This window comes from Saccostrea echinata, unplaced genomic scaffold (assembly GCF_033153115.1).
Source record: "Saccostrea echinata isolate AGI-Se365-2 ecotype Australia unplaced genomic scaffold, CSIRO_AGI_Sech_v1 ptg000029l, whole genome shotgun sequence".
Lineage (NCBI taxonomy): Eukaryota > Metazoa > Mollusca > Bivalvia > Ostreida > Ostreidae > Saccostrea > Saccostrea echinata.
Window position 1 is genome coordinate 25,611,045 of NW_026889778.1, and position 18,472 is coordinate 25,629,516.

Below are 18,472 nucleotides of genomic sequence, written 5' to 3' on the forward strand. Positions count from 1 at the left end.
ATTTTATCAAAATTTAGATATTAAGATTATTCATCACGAAGATATCTTTCCAATTCATATTATATGTTTTATCTTAAACATTTCAGAAAATGTTTAAATTTTCTTACAAATTTCTGGTATTTTATTCTTTTTTAAATGAAAAGTATGATGCATTTAAGTGGAGAATAAACGACTGATTTTAGGGGTATTATTAAGGAAGTGATATCTTTAGAAACTTGAAATTTTGTAATTTTGTGAGAGCAGATCAAGACCAGTTTTGTGGTGTTTTCAATAAATTATTTTGGAGATTCTTTTACTATTGACCCAGTGTCGTGGGGCGATTAGGAAGCGTATCTAAGTATAAGAGAATTGTATCCCTCATCAAATACTTGGAGTGTAAGGGTCCCATCACATTCTACACTTGAGTTACTTTTTATCGATGGTGTGAAGTGTTTGTACAGGGCTTATCAATACCAGGTATAGCCCTTTATACAAATGTAACTTTGGTCTAGGTGACCTAAATAACGACTCAGGTGTTGGGTAGGGTTCCCTTGTCTGGTCCAAATACTTTGTGGCCAAGTTAATGTTCTATTGAGAGAAAAAAATGAGGTTTTCCTTCAGAGTGTTTCATTTAAACTTTTTTTTTCCATGCTAAGGAGATTCAACTTATGAATTACTTTTGCTGTGCACTCAAGCGAAGCAGTTTGTGAAAACGCAAAACCCATTAATCCAATCAAATCTACCTGTCAGATTTTGCTAAGGTTAAAGTGCAGGCCCTCAGCCAATGACTGTGAAGCTAGGTGTACTAGAGCGACACTGTGATACTTCAGTCATACAAACATATATATATCCTGTGCGATTACTCACCATTCAGATTAAACAACTGCCTGCTCCCGCTTCACTTGGGCTCTTATTTACCCCCACACGAAAAAAGATATTTATAAACAAATTCAAGCATGCCGTCTGCAGTCAAGTTGTGCAACTGTTTTCTATGTTAGAACAGCCACTGGCACTGTTTTTCTGTGAGAAATCTCTAAAAGTGCAGACACACCTGTTTTTTCTTTGGAGAGTGTTTTTTAGTGTATTTTTTTTTCTCTGTCGAACAAGCACACCTGTTGTGGATTCTGGGTATAATTAGTGCATTAGGTACAGGACAACCACCTCCATTGATAACTGCATGATAATTTTGATTTGCGAAGGATTTTTTCACAATATTTGGCTGTGTTGTTGACTGATGTTTAATGTGTGATCGATTTCCCCCCTTTGGGACAAACCCTATTATGCCAATGCTTGGTGAACCTTCCTTGGGATTTCCTGACCCCTTGAGGGGGAGCCTACTGGGACTGCCACCTTATAGTCACCCAGGATTTGGACTGGGTATGGGACCCATTGTGCCTGTCCCCCTATGGAGGCCTGTAGCTACCCACCCCTCAGCTCTTATGTGTAACAGTATTGGTTGCCCCTGCAATAGATCGTCTGTGGCAATGAGTGAACTTTTGGACATGTATAGCAAGAGTTCTCCCCCTTCCTCAGATCCTTGGAGGCCATGGTACCCAAAACGCTCAGGTAATCAAGAAATTTTAGTTTTGAGATGAGAAGAAATCTTTTTTGCAGGTGAACTGACTGATTGCAGAGAGCATGACATTTATTGAGGGTGCTCTGTAGTTAGACTCTTGAGTGTTGCCTTGTAGTTTAGTGTGTACCTGAGACAGCTATGGGAGGGGGCTTAGAATCTAAGATTTCATGGCAATTGTCTTTCTATGACTCAGACTTAGTCTTGCAAATCAAATAATATTCACATTCACAAGAAATTCCAGTGCAAAAACTTTGATTCTGTCTGTACATGTTCTGAAATATTAGAAATCACTGAGATTTTGATGATGGTAGTTGGATGTATAGACTTTTTAACACTGCTCTGTCATTAATGGAGGAGTTTATTTTAGCAGTCTTGCTTCCAATTTGAGACAATGTCATTAAAAGTTGTATTTTTATAGCTTAAAGAATTACTAAAATGGGACACACCCTCACAGATGTTTGCTACAATTTTGCTTTAAATTCTTATGATCTTTAACATTAATCAAAAAATCATAATACTGACTTGTGTAGTCATTATTAAATTATTTTTTAACTAACGGTAGTTCTACGTTTTCTCGCCCAATCATGTCTTTTATTGTTTAGGGTGTATAATAAACAAAAGCAGTTTATAGACGTCTTCACTGCACGGTTTTATACCTTTTTTTAAGTGGGTTTTCAGAGGAAAAATGAAAACTGACATTTTATGTTTCTTCTAAGACCAAGACCCTGAGAGGAAGCAATTCTTCTGGAAATGACAGATGACGGTTTAGGTGTAATTGTCAGTTACTAAGAATAGCCCATTCATAAAAATCTTAATAGGCCTAATTTGGCTGTAAGTTACTAAAAGGTACCTTTTTTTCTTTTGTAGAATTAAATTTAACAATTAAATGTATTTTAAATCAATTAAAAATACGTTTGTGGCTTAAAAATCTTTTGTTAATCAAATTATGTTTTGCACTGCAATCCATGCATTATTTTTCAAGGACTAAATGCGTAGGCAATTAAAACAGATTAATTTATTGACAGATGTGGCATGTAGTAATTCTGTTCACCACTCGGCACTTTGAATATGTCAATGAATTGAAAACGCGATTCGAAAATTTACATATTTAATTGCAATTTATTTGTTTACCCTCATAGCCCAAAGGAAATGTTTTAAAGTACCTTACACAGGTGGCATTAATGATTATATTCACGTAATTTTGTAGTTGCACAGATTAGAAAAAAGAGCTACCTGCAGGCAAAATTGAACCCATTTCACTAGTATTTTTTTCAAATTGTAGAAAATAATGGACTCAAATACTCTTGAAATTTACAAATTTGCTCTATAGTTTTTGTCAAAAATGTAATTGTCCTGTAACATTCATAGCATCTCTACCATGTTAATATGATTTTTTTTTTTTTTTTTTTTTTTTTTAATAATTTCACATTCTGCATTGCACAGACTTTTGAGTAAGAACAGGGAATAAATATATAATTTCATTGTCTTTCTTTTAATGGAAAATATCACTATTAAATGGTATGCTTTAGGTATTATTTTTATGATCAAAGCATGCTTACTATTGAAATTTGGTTATAATTTTATTATCATTGCCATGAATTGTGCAATTCAGTTAATTTTAGTAATAAAGGGGAAATAATTGTAATTCCATGAAATTATTAAGGGGAGATAAGTGGGAGAATTGGCTTAATCAGTTAATGTCAGCTCTTCTGCTTCCTGGGCAACTTTTGCTTTTGATTCACATTGATTATTCCTGTTTGAACATGGATTTTAAAGTTTCTTTATTTGTCACCGGGTGATGATGAGCTGTTTGAGGAATGAATAGACAATCACTTCCTGCCAACTCTAAAATTATGAAGATGCTTTCCGTACATCAAGTGCTTCAATTGGTGGGAAAATCTCATCATTTTTGTAAAACCGATATTTTGTCAAAAGTTGTCGTCTGAGGAAACATTAAGATCAGGGAGAGGGTTAATCACAATAGTTGTTGCAAAAAAGAAAAAAAAAATTGAACCTGGATCAGGATACAGTAATTCATGTATAATAGCTGAAGTGTATGGACTTTTCAGGTCAACAGATGTGGTCTGTTTCCTTCTCTGTCACCTGTCACACAGTTCCACTTCACTTCAGGTGTTAAAAAAAGGGCCTAAAAAATACAAAAAGCACTACATTTTTTATTCTCAAACTTTCAGAGCTATTAACATCACAATTGGTTGTTCAGCTATTTCAATCAACAAGCCAAAAAAAAAAAAATTAAAAAATGAGGGGAAAGAGTTTTTCACAGGGTTGGTTGACTTGTGAGACCAGTATCTTAACCATGCATACTTTTAAGTTTTGCATGCTAGAGGTACAGTTTTTGTGAATCGCGAACTGAAGGATCACTAGCTATGATTTGTTGGCGATTAGTGTCGTGAGTGATCGGGTGTCACAGATTTACCTGGGCTTACCTGGGAACAGGTATTTCTTTATTTACCTAGCTGATATTCATTCACAGACTTGAGGGCCCATTCATAAAACTTTTATCTACAATATTTTTCCGTGATATATACGCACAATATTCAATGTCGCTGGCGCGGCAAACATGAAAGAGATTTATTAATATGCTGCAAGGCCACTCTCCAGCATTTGATCTGTAGGGATCTTCTTTCTCAATGTTTGCACAGTTTCTTTTTTCTTTCTTTCTTGAGTGTGCTGTAAGAGACATTTGAAATCAAAGAAGAGTTCTTCTCTGTCAGTAAAATACAATAAAATATGAGTCAGACTTCATAAAAATGTGTTCCGTTCTGACAGAGATCTACCACTGCAAACTGAATGGAACAATTGGAAGGGGAACCAGATGTTGAACATTAGACAGATTTTATTATTCCATAAGTCATTATGTCATGATAAATTGATATATTTAGCAATTTTTCCCATTTAAGCTTTTTCTTAATACTTGCAATATTTTATAAGTTTGGAATGTTTTTCACAAGAAAATTCCCTATCATTGTGGATCCATCTTTGAGTGAAGGGAATTATATGTGTAGTTAATACTGTGACATTAAATCATAGGAATTTAAGGGTAAAATTACCCTGCTAAGCAAGGGGGCTTTAGATCATCTCATTAAAAAGAGGATACATCATATCATGTTTCTGTGTTCCCTTGAGATAGTTAGCAGTTGGGATGTGGGAAGTTGCTTGGGTGTAAGTTCTTCACACTGATACTTAGTGAGGACTTGGGACAGGTTTTCAGACCACCCTCGTGGGGTCTTTTTCCGAACTGAGGACTTTTTCATCGCAATGGGTGGTCTTTGATGTGATATTACAAAATAGAAATTGCATCTTCTAACAAATGTTGCAGAGAATATGTCTTTAATGAATTTTCTCGAATTGTTAGTTGTCAAACTGTAAAATTACTACAACTTGTCAAAATGATTTCGTTTGAAATGTTAGAGATGGCCTGTGTACTTGTAAGAGTTACTGAGATTTGGTTTCCGTGTATTGCACCAAAGTGATACATTTATGAGAGTGGTAGGTGGTCTGTTGTGCACATATGAATTAATTACTGCATTAATTAATTCCAGGGATATATGTAGTTGTATCTCCTCTTGACAGCCTTTACTTAGCTCTGGCAGCAGTTACAATGCCTTCCTTCTTGGTGGCCTGTGAGTGGGTTGCAATAATATTGCATGTTGGTGGTGAACACAATTTTGTTTTGTTACATTTTACATATCTGACAATTATTTATGATATATTGAAATGTTGGTAGATTATGTATAATAATATCTTTTTTTTTTAAAAAAAAAAAAAAATAAAAGTTTGGCAACTTGATAATCACCGTGTTTTCTTTTTTTTTTTTCTTTTTTTTTTTTTTGCTTGACAAAAAGTGGCCATGAATATGTAACTAAACATTTTAATGAAATCAGACATAATTGTTTCCTAAAAGTTTTTGCAAGTGTTAAATATTCTGCTGTCTAGACATAAATTGGTGCTGGATCTGGTTGCCTGCCAAGGAGTGAAATGACCGAAGCAACCCAAATGACACAAGATGCATTGTGTATTAGATGAACCAGATCTTGAAAATGCACCAAATGCACATGATAGATTGGGCTCTTTGTTCTCACTTTGTATATATCTATCAGCTTTGTGCTTATGCCAGAAGGATAAGAACATGGCAGTTGCACTTTAGAAGTTGTGATGGAGATACATCACTTCCATTATCAATGATTAAGATACTTGTCAAATGTTGTTTGTGAGATCTAAGTGTTTTGCTTTTTAAATCTAATAGATTGTGATATTTACAGCTATTTACAATCTTCTTTTCTTTCTTTTTTCACAGTGTCTGGTGAATCCTACTACAAATCCATTGACTCCCGCCAGTCACCCAGCAAAGAACTGCCAACAAAGCTGTTAAAGCAGGATCGTATCAAAGAGAGGCAGGAATTGTCCCAGACCCTACATTACGACAGGGACCACCTCCTGAAACTCAAAAACAGATGTGTGGCACCTCAGCCAGGGTAGGTCTATAGAAATATTTCACATCCTGCAACAGGTGGTTGAAACCTTGAAAAGCATTGTAAAACAGGACATTCTAAATCAAATTTAACCAAAACAGCTGTGCAACAACCTTAACCAGCTATGGTAGCTAGATCTTCAATTTATTTTCCTTGATCACAATTGAAGTCAATAGGAAATAAAGTGACCATTCAATATAATCACTTGAATCATTATGTGCATTACCAATTGCATTTTTGAATTTAAAGTATTTCATTCATTCCATTAAAAGCCCTTTAAGGAAATACATTGCAAGATTGAGGATGATCGTCGTAAGATTTTGATATCTTTTTTGCTACCTTTTAATTCAAGGTTGCTTGTGAAATTCCAAACAAATCTCCTGCAGATGTTGGGTTCATTTCAAGAAGTGACTATATAATGTGATGGGTCAAATCTCAATGTTGTCTTCTGCCATTTCTAGTTTAAATATGGTCTTTACCTGTCAGCAATGAAATGCTGCTCTTCTCATAAAACATTCTTATATAGCAGAATACATTAGAACATTTTTACATCACCGGCCCATCCCAACGGAAGAAATAAATGTAAGATGGCATTAAATCACAGGCAAAATATTTTTGGCTTTTCTGTTTTGGAATAAATTTTATGAATGAGGTCGTCAGGGGTCTCGTGTTCACAGGTCACTGATGGTGACATGCATCACTGGCAATGTAGGTCATAGATTCTTGAGACAATTTCTGCAAACGTTTTGCCTTTTTTGCAGTATTAAATGGATCTTTGATAATGTGCTAGCCACTAGAGTAGTGTGATGTTGATGTATTCTAAGTCACTAACTGGTTAAAAAGTAAAAAAAATATCTTCTTTATGGCAGTAATATTATTAACTGTCTTTGATTTCACACACAACCAAAATTAATCAGATTCCAATTCGGATCCATTAAAAAACCACAAATTTTTATCACCAGGTGACATGTTAAAACACAAATGGTCATGCCTGCATGATACATGGCATGTAACAGGGGATATCATGTGTATTAGAGAGCTTATAAATCATAATGTGGTCAGGCCAGACCACATGGAATTCTGTAAGGGTTTGAGAGATTGACAAGTGCTGACCACAAAGAAGTTTGAGTCATATATTACCCTGGAAAAAAAATCACAGGATCATGTCCTAGGGTCTTATACAATGAAGCACCAATGTAAGAAGCTTGAGTGACTCAGCATCTTGGGAATCAAATCACTTGGCATGAAGACTTAAGTAAATTTGTTCTAAAGTAGAAGATGGGGAAGTTTGGGGAGGGTTAGAAAATTTTTCTGGGGAAACAATTAAGCTGGCATTAATGCATTGAACTTACATTTGTATACTAGCTAACTTGACATTCATTGATACACAAATATTTCAGCTGGAGCAAGATTCACCTGAAAATTCAGGCTGTATTTTGATTAAAAATTGATTGAGTTAATATTTTGACATTTATTAACATTCAGATGAATGTATTTGGATGAATTAATTTTAGTACATGTCCTGCAGTCTACTAAATGTGTTACTGGTAAGGGGAAGGGAAAATGGAGGAGTTGAAAAAAATATAGTGGGGGGGGGGTTAAAATTTTCTGGGTGTATTTAATATGTACCTATACTGAAGTATTTAGCCTATTTTGGATTGCTCGGTCAGAAATGTCCTCAGGTTTCTGTCTGAGGTCTTTTTCCTTCCTTTTATACATAAATAACGTAAGTATTTTTAGTTTATCCAGCCACCCTGAATAGAATTAACATTTTTTGTTATTACCCACCTGTGTAATCCACAAAACTAACATTCCTTTTGGTACCTAAGATTTTCAGTATTTTGAATGTAAACATACTGCATCCATAAATGATTGTATTGGTACCATATTGTATCATAGATCCTTGGTGGGATTAGTGGGCAGTGTTTAGATGGGGGCAATGTCACATATTGTACCAGCCCCATAAAGCCGTATTTGACGAGGAGGATAAATATTGTCTTGTCCTTTCAAACCAGATGTTTCTACTGTAATGAATATTTAGGATTTCAAACGTATATATTTATCCTACACATTACATTTTTTTTCAAGGGTCTGTTGCTTTAAGAATTAAAAAAAAATTTGAACTGAATGTCTATTTTATAGCTTCTTAGTATCTGAGGTCCTGGAGGACCTTAAAAGGTTAAAGTATGACCACATAGGCAGGTGGGCGATTTTGTGGTCAGTTAAATACATTCAACTGCTTATTATCTATTACCATATTATGCTAGTAAGTTACATTTTTCTTTGCAGCAGTATTTATCTATCAACAAAATTTTGAATGGGCTGTACTAGTATTCACCCAATCATATATTTTTACCCTCATAGATTCAGACTTAACCCACCCACCCTAGAAATTAATGTACTGTATCACATGATCAACCAGTCGGCGAACTTTCCTGGAGTTCATTGAGTACATGTAAGTCTTTGACAAAGTCTAGGTCAGATTGTTCCCCAATGCTCAAGCTTCATTTTTGGAAAAGTCCCAGCCGTTTAAGTTAATTAAAGAAAATGACTCATTCATACTTAGAGGACAGTCCCTATACATACATGTAGGGCCAATTTTTCTTTGGTTAGTTTTCTGAGAGAGAAAAAAAGAGAGAAGTTTGTTTGGTAAAAGTCCTTAAGTAAGCTCATTTAAGGATCTTTAATGGAGGCTCATTTAAGTTAGGATCAGAGGTCTGTGCCAAGTGTATCTATTTGCCAAGAAGTAATTGATTATTATCATGCAATACCCTGACACCATGTAACACATACACAAAATCGGGATTAAAAAAAATTCAAATGATTTGTGGAGCAGTCTGGGAAAGTTTGACTTTTAGGAACAATTTGATGCATGTGATTGCATGTTTTCAAAGTGCTGTGGCATAATTTTTCATGTAATAACCAGCACAAGTGGTTGTTTTGCTTTTGGCATGAATGATAGCTCTTCAGAAAAAAGAAAGGGGGTAAATTGAGGATGGTGTGAACCATCAGAAGGCTCGGTTTTCACAAGTTACAAAAACCTTGTCGAGAACAGTCGTTAACCTGCTCAGAAGTAGACATCCGTTCTTGAACACAGGTTGCGGCGCTTCCCCATGTCTGCTGCTGCGCATTTATGCACTGCACAATCTGTGCAGCAGTAATGCAGGAGTAGTGAGTCACGGAAAACAGAACAGGTGTCCCATGACTGAGAAAACACCGTCTTGTTTACATTATGTATTATGGGTGCAAAAAAAAAGAGATTAATTCTGTCTCATATAAGTATGTAAACGAACTTTAAACCATTGAGCTGAATACCCCTTCTCTTTGAACACATTAAGCCTATATACTGCTGTGAGAAGATTGTCTATTGCGTACAAGAAGCCTTTTTTTTTTTTTACGTGTTTGGTTTTGCGATTTGCATTTCAGGGTACTTATTTCCATTGACAAAAACTTGGCTAACTAAGGCAGAATGGGTGGAGGGATTAGCAGTGTAAATGAGTCACTTTTTTTCTCTCTTTTGTGCCAGGAGATTTGCTATCTGTACCTGAATTAATTATCTGTCTTGTTTCATCTGGGTCACATTCTCTCTGCCTTTTGATACAGTGTCCTCCAAAAGATAACAGGGGTGCTCTGTATCATTGTAATGAATAAAGCTGAAGTCGACAACTGTACCTGGTAACTTATTGGGCGCCAGCTGATGCATTTGAAGGAATCTTATTTTATTCAAGAGAAATGTCAGGGTCCATAGAAGGTTATATCTTCAGACTTGAAGTTATCAATAACCAATTGATGTCTGAACTTACTAAATTAAATTGTTGTAATTGTGTATTGAAATGAAAAAATCAATTGGAAAATTTAATTAAGGTCACTTGTGAGGTTAGTTATAATATTTTTCTAGCAGACGACTGGCCTCTTTTTCATAGCTGAAGATGAGTAAAGAACATATCAACAAACAAATAGAAAGATAAACAACATATTCTAAGTTAAAATGTCTAGCCTTTTATATGAAGTTAAGACAGGATTACATCAGAAATCAAACACCTGTTTAATGTTTCAATTATGATTTAATGCCGACATTTTATTGTGTTATCTTTCAGTATTATTATTTTCCCTCCTGTATTGTTAAAAACATTTATGAATCCATTTTCAAAAATATGTTTCCTATAGCTTAACAGATAAGATTAAAGTGAAGTCCATATAAATGACTCACTTCTCAGCAATTTTTTTTTTCTTCCATGTCTTGGAGAGTATAAAAATTATTTTATTCCAATGTAAAGAAAATCAATTCAGGTTTTGAATTAAATTTTGGTGAGTAGAGTTTTAACTTTAATTAATAACTTTTTTTTTTTTTCAGTCAACCTCCTGTAGAAGGAGAAGTGTATAGAAATGGTGACCATCACATTTCCCCCTTGGATTCCTACGCACTCAGACGACACTACATACTCCCTCCCCAAGGGCCAATCCGAGACCCCCGGGGATCTCCCCCCAAATATTCCTCCATAGAATCCCATGATGCTCCTCTGAATCTCTCATTGTCTAGTTCCTCGCTGCCCTCGACTTCTTCAGCATTCTCCTCCCAAATCCAGCGCCCCTCGGTCATCACTTGTGGTCCCACAGCAACGGAGAGGAGCACTCACTATAGCAGCGTGTCACCCCCTCACACTCCTCATGCAGTGGCCAGTCCCAAAAGTCGACAGGTCATATCTGGTGAGGACAAAACTCTATTTACGTAACTGGAAAATTAACTAATCGTCTAATTTTTGGCATTATTAGTTTGTCGCTAAAGAAAAAAAAAAGTTCATTTCCATTTCATGTCATTTTTGTACTAATTTAAACAGCGTAAAACAAGGTTTGTTTTTAAGTGCATATTTATGAAGGATATCAAGCTCATATTTATCATATGCATTACCCATTTTAAATCTTAGAGGCATGTCCATGAAGCAAATTGAGCTAAAATTTTATTTTTTGAAAACATCTTGACATCTTTTTCAATGAGATCTTTGCACAGCTAAAAGTGCAGAGTAGAACTTAAAATATTTTTTGACCTTTGCCTACTGAAAAACAGTTTTGGAAATTAACTGCAAAAAGTTCATTTACTTGTCTAGATTGTATTTCAGAAGTAAAAATTCATGTTTGGTGTTTTGTTTCATAGTTTGTATGTCGTGTCTGGGTTGATAATATACTTTTATATTCAGATAAGGAAATCATTCTTTTGCATGCAAGGCTATCAGAATGTACTTTCTGTGCAAGCTTGAGTGATTCATGATTTGTGTTTTTTGTGTTTTATTTTACTAGCAGAGATTTTCAATTCAGTGAATGACTTTTTCTTGTGGCCAGGTCGACCATGTGACCCACATGTAAAAAAGGAGCTTTTTTATTTAAAAGCTGCACTTTAAGTCAGCCATAAAACTGCTGTATTAGATATAGCAAATTGTCATCCACTTCATTTCCGTGACATACAAGAAAAACATTTTGTAAAGCTACTTAGATTACGTCAAACTCACAGGTGATCGAAGGGGGAAAGAAAAAAAGAAAAGTTCGCTGGTCACGTCAAGTGGTAAAACTTCAGCATGACAAAGGCGGATTTACATATCCGATATTTTTGTACCCCATGTTTTTGGAGGTAACTAAGTGGCATGAAAAAAAGTATTCATTATACTAAATGGAGGGTCTTCGTGTCAATTGATAGCCAAATAACTTCACACATGTATAAGGTTTCCTCTCTTTTTCTGCATGTTCTCACCATTTTTTTCATAGCAAAATACCAAGGGAGCACTTTTTTTGAGGAAGGAAATCTGAAACATTTAGTTATCAAGGTGTCTGGAAACTTGAACATGGCCATTCAGCAAACAAGAGACCATAAAGCCTCTCTTTCAAAATGCTGGTACGCAATCTGCATTTCAAAGTCTGATCTTGCATATATATATGCGTGGATATTTAGATGTGCAATTTTTAGGTCCAGAAAATGTTAAACGTATTCCGTCGTTATTGGGTGGAGCATTATGCACTCGTTTTATCCCAAGATAAATTTCCGTAATTTGTAATCCAATACTTTTCTTCATTTGACTTCCAAATAAGCAGAGATATTTTATTTAAACTACAATCAGTACTGCATGTTCATAAGAAAAAAACTTTGATAAGTGAAGAGATGTGTTGGCGTTTGCCCTTTCAAATTTATCTTGTTTTGATACAAAGATATAAACATTTAACAAAAAGCAGTTGATAGTTAGATTTTAAACCTGAACACCTTAGAACTTTAACAAAAAAAAATCTTATGTGGTGATAAGACAAGCAGATTTGTATTTCTGATATTATTAGCAACTGTGCCCTGAGGGTCATAGAGGTCTTGCGAGGTCCTATCACATCGGAAACAAATAAGCACCCTTTACATCAGCATTCAAGCATAGACTGCCTGCACAAAAAAAACGAGGGCTTTATTTTGTCGCAGGGTATGATCAAAAGGAAGGGAGGATAATTAGAATTTACCCCTTCAGATTCAGTGATAATGGGCCATAATTTGTGTTAGTGTGTCAAGATCTCTGTTTATTTCTATGAGTATGTAAATAAATAACTGTGTGGCGCGCAGTTCTATTAAAGTGCCTTCTCCCAAAATACTAACAGAGCACTTAATACGTTTTTACCCAGATATACAGGGTGATATGGAAATTTAAAACACCATTTTCATTTTAGAAATTTCCATTTAAGGTGTCATTTCTTAAGATGGTCAATCATCGTTAAATTGAAACAGGCAATTTTCATTTTTTTTTATCAGGCCTATCAAAAAATTATAGTTATTCATTAGGAAAGCAAGAAAGGAATATGTACTAGAAAGTTCCCCCTTTTGTGGTAAAAACTTCTTCCAAATCTTAGGGGTATCAGAGTGTATGTAATTCGGGCCTGAAATAAGGGGGGAAAGGGACACGATTGTTCCTCAGTTGAATACTGCGAACGCATTGACTCCCTTATCATTAAACTATCAGAGAAAGCTGGAGTCAGTAAATTGTTTGTTGAAGTCCTCGACCATACCATGTGGCATCCACTTTGTATAGTTCACTCGTAATTTGGTGATGGGTACTCAGGGCCTTTGAGGACATTAAGACATTTAAATGGGATTGCTAATTTTTATTTTTAATCCGTGTCAGTAGTCAGTTTACTAAAAACCTGCAAAAAGTGAAGGTAAAACTTGAAATAAGGATATCATTTTTGATAGCAAATTACAAAAACGATAATATCTTGTTTAGTTTGTACTTTTCTAGACTGACAAGTGTACTATACAGTCTATTCAGCATATCTTTATTTCTGAGTATAATGATCGACAGGTGTTTGCTTAAAAAAGTAAGTTAACATATTTTTTGATTAGGCCTTTTTTATTAGCATGTAGTGAAATGTGTATATACATGGTGATTTTTTTATACAGTTGGATCAAAAATATTACTGGTTGGATGATTTTCAGACAAATTCAATCAAAACGTATCACATGACATAGTTTCCTAAAGTAATATTCAATTATTTGTTGACAAGTTTTCAATCTATGAATCTTTTATTTTTTTGTGGTCATGGTCAGCTTGATGATTGGTCAGGATTAGTCACATGACCATTATTTTAGTGCTTTACTGAATGCAGGTTTTTCTCTATTGGTGAATAGAATAAATAATGTGGGCAGGTTTTTTGGCAGCAGTGTTAGTGTTTTGCTTTGGAATGAGTCATCAAAGATATTGCTCTAATTAACACACCGATTTAATCACTTTAAAACACATGCACAAACAGCAGTGCCCTGGTCGACCTTAAATTATCAGTTAAAATTTTATGGAAAGCAAAACTTTGAAATTGCAAAATGCATGTGCAGACAGGAAAGAAAAATAATTTCTCAATTGCACAGTACAACTGCTGTTTGCTTTTCCCAATGAATGATGATAAAGTTCTTTAATGAGCAATGATTAATCGCAACCTGTAGAAGCCATCAAAAGTGGGTCGTAAATTAGGAGGAGGGATCTATCTGTTATAGCCCATTTTACGTACACATTTGTCAATTTGGAATTTAATGTAAGACATGATGCTTGTAAATGAAGAAAAACTGAGAGTCTTCCATTTATGTGGTTAGCAGAGAGATCAAAGGGCTTTCACTTTAAATCGGAAGACTGTTGTGTCATTTTCGTGTGTTTTGGGAATGAGTCATATCTGCCTAGTCACTTTAATGTTGTTGAGTGATTAGTTCAAATTTGTTAATTGTAACACAGGTAAATTACATGATACGAATTCATTCATAGCTTAAATTCAACAAAAAAAGAATCAGTGAACATGCAATGTAGCATTTCAGCGAGTGCAATTTTCCAATTAAATAATTTAAAAAAAAAAAGAAAAAAAAAAGAAGAAATCTTGGTGTTCCGATCCTTGAATTCTCATAATCTGCTAACTTATTTGATGAATGAAAGAATAATATTAAAACATCAGGGTAACCAATGAACTTGAGAAACATTATTTGTGTTTTTTGGAACTTTTATGAATGAAATATTTCTTGCTTATATTTCTTAATCAAGCTTTGATAGCAGATTTTTTCACTGAAATTTTATCAAATTTTATCACAATTCCAACTGTCATTTATCTTCACAAACCGAAGGATTATTTGCTCAAAAAAATGTAGAAAAACCTGTTTCTCTGAATTTATCATAGGAATTGATAGAGGTCTAGGAAAGACACATGTTGTGTAGCAATTGTTAACACTTAGAAGACACCAATGGATATCTTGCAGATTCCTAAGGGTTTATCAATGACTGTTTCTACAGCTCAAGGAAGACGGAAGATCCAGCAATAAAATTCAAAGTATTCAATATTTTGAAATCATTACTAGTGGTTCTTTCAAGTAATGTGCATGAATTTGTTATCGATGTTATGTTTTCTTTGAGTTGAAGGAAATGGACATGCCTCAATTTAGCATGGCGTTTGAAAGATAAAACGCTCATTTTTTTTGCATATCAATTTTTCATCTTTTAAAAAAGTTTTTGGATTTTAAAACGGTTTAATGGCTGGATTTTTTAGAATAGATTTCTACTTTCAAAAATTCTATTACGGATGCAGAATTGAATTGGTGCATCCTCACTGAGTAGAGAAATAAACCTTTCTATAACCCAGCATTACTTTTTTTACAAGCGGATTTGCTGTGCTTGAACCCTTCTAAATAGCATGAAAGTTAAAGCATAATGACATGAGTACAGTACATATTCATTTGTACACGGTACATGCTATTTTAATGTAGCAATATTTTCTTCTCTTTGTAGCAGGATGTGAGCCAGACATTGAAGAGCATTTCAGAAGGTCACTGGGGAGGGACTACATGACATCAAACTCCCCCAAACTTGTGAACCCTCCTCCTCCTCCCCCTCCACCCAAAGTGCCCACACCCCCAGTAGAAGTAGCCAAAACAACAAGGAACAGTGCTTCACCCAAGGAAGTGGATAAGAATAATCCAGCTAATGTATCCATCACAGGTATGTCTGGAGTTATGTACTTCAAGATAACGCCAAAAAAAAAAAAAAAATCACAGAATGGAAGGAGGATGGTTATGTAATAGCATTTATTCATGCAGGGAAATATTTCATCTTTGAAGGTGGATTTTCATATCAGTTGATTGAAAGACTTAGGTAGAATTAACATTGATTTTGCTTCTTTATCTGTTTTTTTTTTCTTATCCTCAGAGTAAAAGAATTGTCATGTATCATGAAATCAAAATCTTTCAACTTGTATGCTTTCCTTCAGTCTATGTAAAAATGAAATATTTCTTTTTAGGTTCAGTAGATGATCATTTTGCGAAGTCACTTGGTTCCAACATGTGGTCAGCCTTGAAGGCAAAGAATGACCCTGAGGTCGGGACAGTGGATGACCACTTTGCCAAAGCACTAGGAACCAGCACCTGGTTACGAATCAAGAAGGAAAAGGAAACAAATGGCGCCACCTCCCCTCCATCATCGCCGCAGCAACAGAGACCAAACTCATCCCTGGTGTCAACATGATAGCAGAAGTGGTGAAAATCAGACACAAAAATAAACTGTACACTGCAGCATGGGATTAAAGTGAATCCCTAAACATTATACCAGTACTGCCAAGGAACAATCCCACTGAATCCCAGTCAATGGGATCAGTGACAGAAGTCCTTCATTTGTACTATTTACGGACACTCTTTGTGCTTATGTAACGTACTGTGTGAAGATGAATTCTTGCACATCACAATCTGAGCAGATGAACTGGTACTGTGGACAAGCAAGCAAAGTAAAACCCTGCTCAGTATTTTTTTTGGTGACTCAGTGTGAAAAAAGACACCTTGTGCACCCGATTTTCCTGGTCCCTTACTCATACCGATACCAAATTGTTCTTGTAGCACATGGCAGTTTTTGAGCTTGTTTTGCTTTCTTTTTAATCCCATTCTGATGGCTGTGGACAAAAAAAGACACACATCTACGCATGCTCGAGCTCTGATCTCTCCACGCCTGCAGATGGGATATTCCACAACTTTTTGGTGCTTTATTTCTTCTTGCTTAATGAAAAAACTTTATTTTTTGTTTCATTTTAAAACGAGTGTCTGGTGCTCATCATGTTTTTTTTCAGCCATGGTCTGAAAGTTGCTCACTGTTAATGTACATGACAAGAGTGGATGTTGATGGTGATGAGTTCTTGATTTATATGTTAATAATACATGTAGATATTTGTTTACACAAGTGGGTAAATATTTTAAATGTATATAATTGTGGGATGTTATTGGTTGAAGAATATATTTGTTTATCATTTTATGATTTACTGTATGAAAGAAGTTTTTTCTCATTTAATGAAATGATTTTTTTTTAACATCAATATGTTTGATTGAAGATTTTTGTTTTGATGACCATATTTTTGAATGCAAAAAATACATTCCATCATGTGTATGTTTGAGTGTCTGTGTGCATGTGTGTGAAAATGATAGCAAGGTTAGCCAAGCCGCACGAGCGTGACACGTTATTTGTCAAAATGCATCTCATCAAGCAAGCATGCTTCCTGTATAGGTCATAGAAGAGGTCTTGAGGCATGTCAACACAAAATGGGCGGAGGCGTGTGTTTATATAATACGCCAAGTGGACCATGTCTAAACAATCTAGCAGTAATGACTAACAAATGATCTACATATTTAAAAGTATGATGAAATCCCTTTGGCAGGGTCATTATATTTCTATTGGCAGATAGTTGATTTAAGACAAAGAGAAAAGGCAAATGATTAGAGGAATTTTAAAATGTGAACTACTAGTCGTTTCTGTCTGACTTAAATTAATTCATATGTTCGACACACCTGTGTTATTAAGGTATAAAATATGTACATGTAAATTAATTAATGGATATCAGAGAGCTTCTTTTTTTTTTTTACCTTTTAGATGTATAGGTAGCAAATTTCATTGAATAATTACTTTTTCATTCATTCGTCATTTTTATTTATGGATAGAAATGGTGAACAAAAACTAGAAAACATGAATGAAAGAAAAACAGACAATTGCAAAAAAAATGCATCTTTTTAGTCATACATAATAGTTATATACTTCGGTGCCTCTTGATACATGCTTTGATGAACGCTGACTGTGCTTGAATGGATGAAAGATGAGGTAACTTGAATGAGAATATGAGAGACAGAAACAGAGAGATGGATGCTAGGATAATTATGGCAGCTTCTGATGCTGAATAGATGTCAAGGGTGTGTGACAGAATGTAAATATAAATACGTATATTACAGTGTGAAAAGTTATTGTTTGTGTCATATGTTTCTCTCTGTTACCATGGTTCCACTTTTCGCTTTACGTTGTGTATTATGTTCAACTTGTTGTCATATTTTAGTATTTTTGACTTTATTGAGAGAAAAATATAATAGAGAAAAAACTATTGTGATGAAAAAAAATGAATAAAAGTACATTTGAATATGACCAGATTTTCCTTTATTTGCAAGACTTGTCAAGGGGGATAACCCCAGAGGATAGCCAAAGTTTTTCCAGATATTTTCCTCAGATTTGTCAGAAAAAGATCCTCCTTTGACCTTTGATAGACTGGTGGAGGGGAAGGGGCTGAAGGTCAAGTCTTTGACCATTAGATGTAATCATTTGTAGGTCTAGGTCTAAAGGATTCCTTATGTGTCCTTTTAGGTTGAACCATCAACTTGGTTACTAGACTAAGTTGCTCATATATAGGAATGTACATACATTTGCAAGGTTAGGCAGTTAGGCTGTAATTGGAAACTGCTACCTATAATTAAGATATGTAGTGGAACCAAGTCAGCTGGGTGTTGAGTACAGGGAGGAAAATGAAGTTAATCATTTATGGCAAAATTTACATGCAGGTTAATATAAAAAAATTGAAATGGTGGAAATACATTTACAAGTGCCTGTAAAAAAAAATATTTTTTAAACACACATGTATG

At 34.8% G+C, this 18,472-nt stretch overlaps 1 protein-coding gene across 2 annotated transcripts; it reads left to right on the forward strand.

Moving 5' to 3' along the window:
- Window positions 1–838: 838 nt before the first annotated feature.
- Window positions 839–17,981, forward strand: LOC133195736 (transcription cofactor vestigial-like protein 4). 2 transcript variants are annotated; one of them, XM_061331662.1, is made up of 5 exons: window positions 839–1,545; window positions 5,874–6,051; window positions 10,403–10,755; window positions 15,327–15,533; window positions 15,832–17,981. In XM_061331662.1, the coding sequence occupies exons 1-5, from the start codon at window positions 1,221–1,223 to the stop codon at window positions 16,053–16,055; spliced, it is 1,287 nt and encodes a 428-aa protein (XP_061187646.1). In that variant the 5' UTR covers window positions 839–1,220; the 3' UTR covers window positions 16,056–17,981. The 2 variants fall into 2 exon arrangements, with proteins under 2 accessions (XP_061187646.1, XP_061187645.1); XM_061331661.1 differs by having other exon boundaries at window positions 840–1,545; window positions 15,324–15,533.
- Window positions 17,982–18,472: the final 491 nt, after the last annotated feature.

Coding starts and splice junctions, on each gene's coding strand:
- LOC133195736 (XM_061331661.1), top strand. CDS start 1,221: ATGTGTGATCGATTTCCCCCCTTTGGGACAAACCCTATTATGCCAATG. Junction 1,546..5,873: donor ATGGTACCCAAAACGCTCAG/GTAATCAAGAAA, acceptor CTTTTTTCACAG/TGTCTGGTGAATCCTACTAC. Junction 15,534..15,831: donor AGCTAATGTATCCATCACAG/GTATGTCTGGAG, acceptor ATTTCTTTTTAG/GTTCAGTAGATGATCATTTT.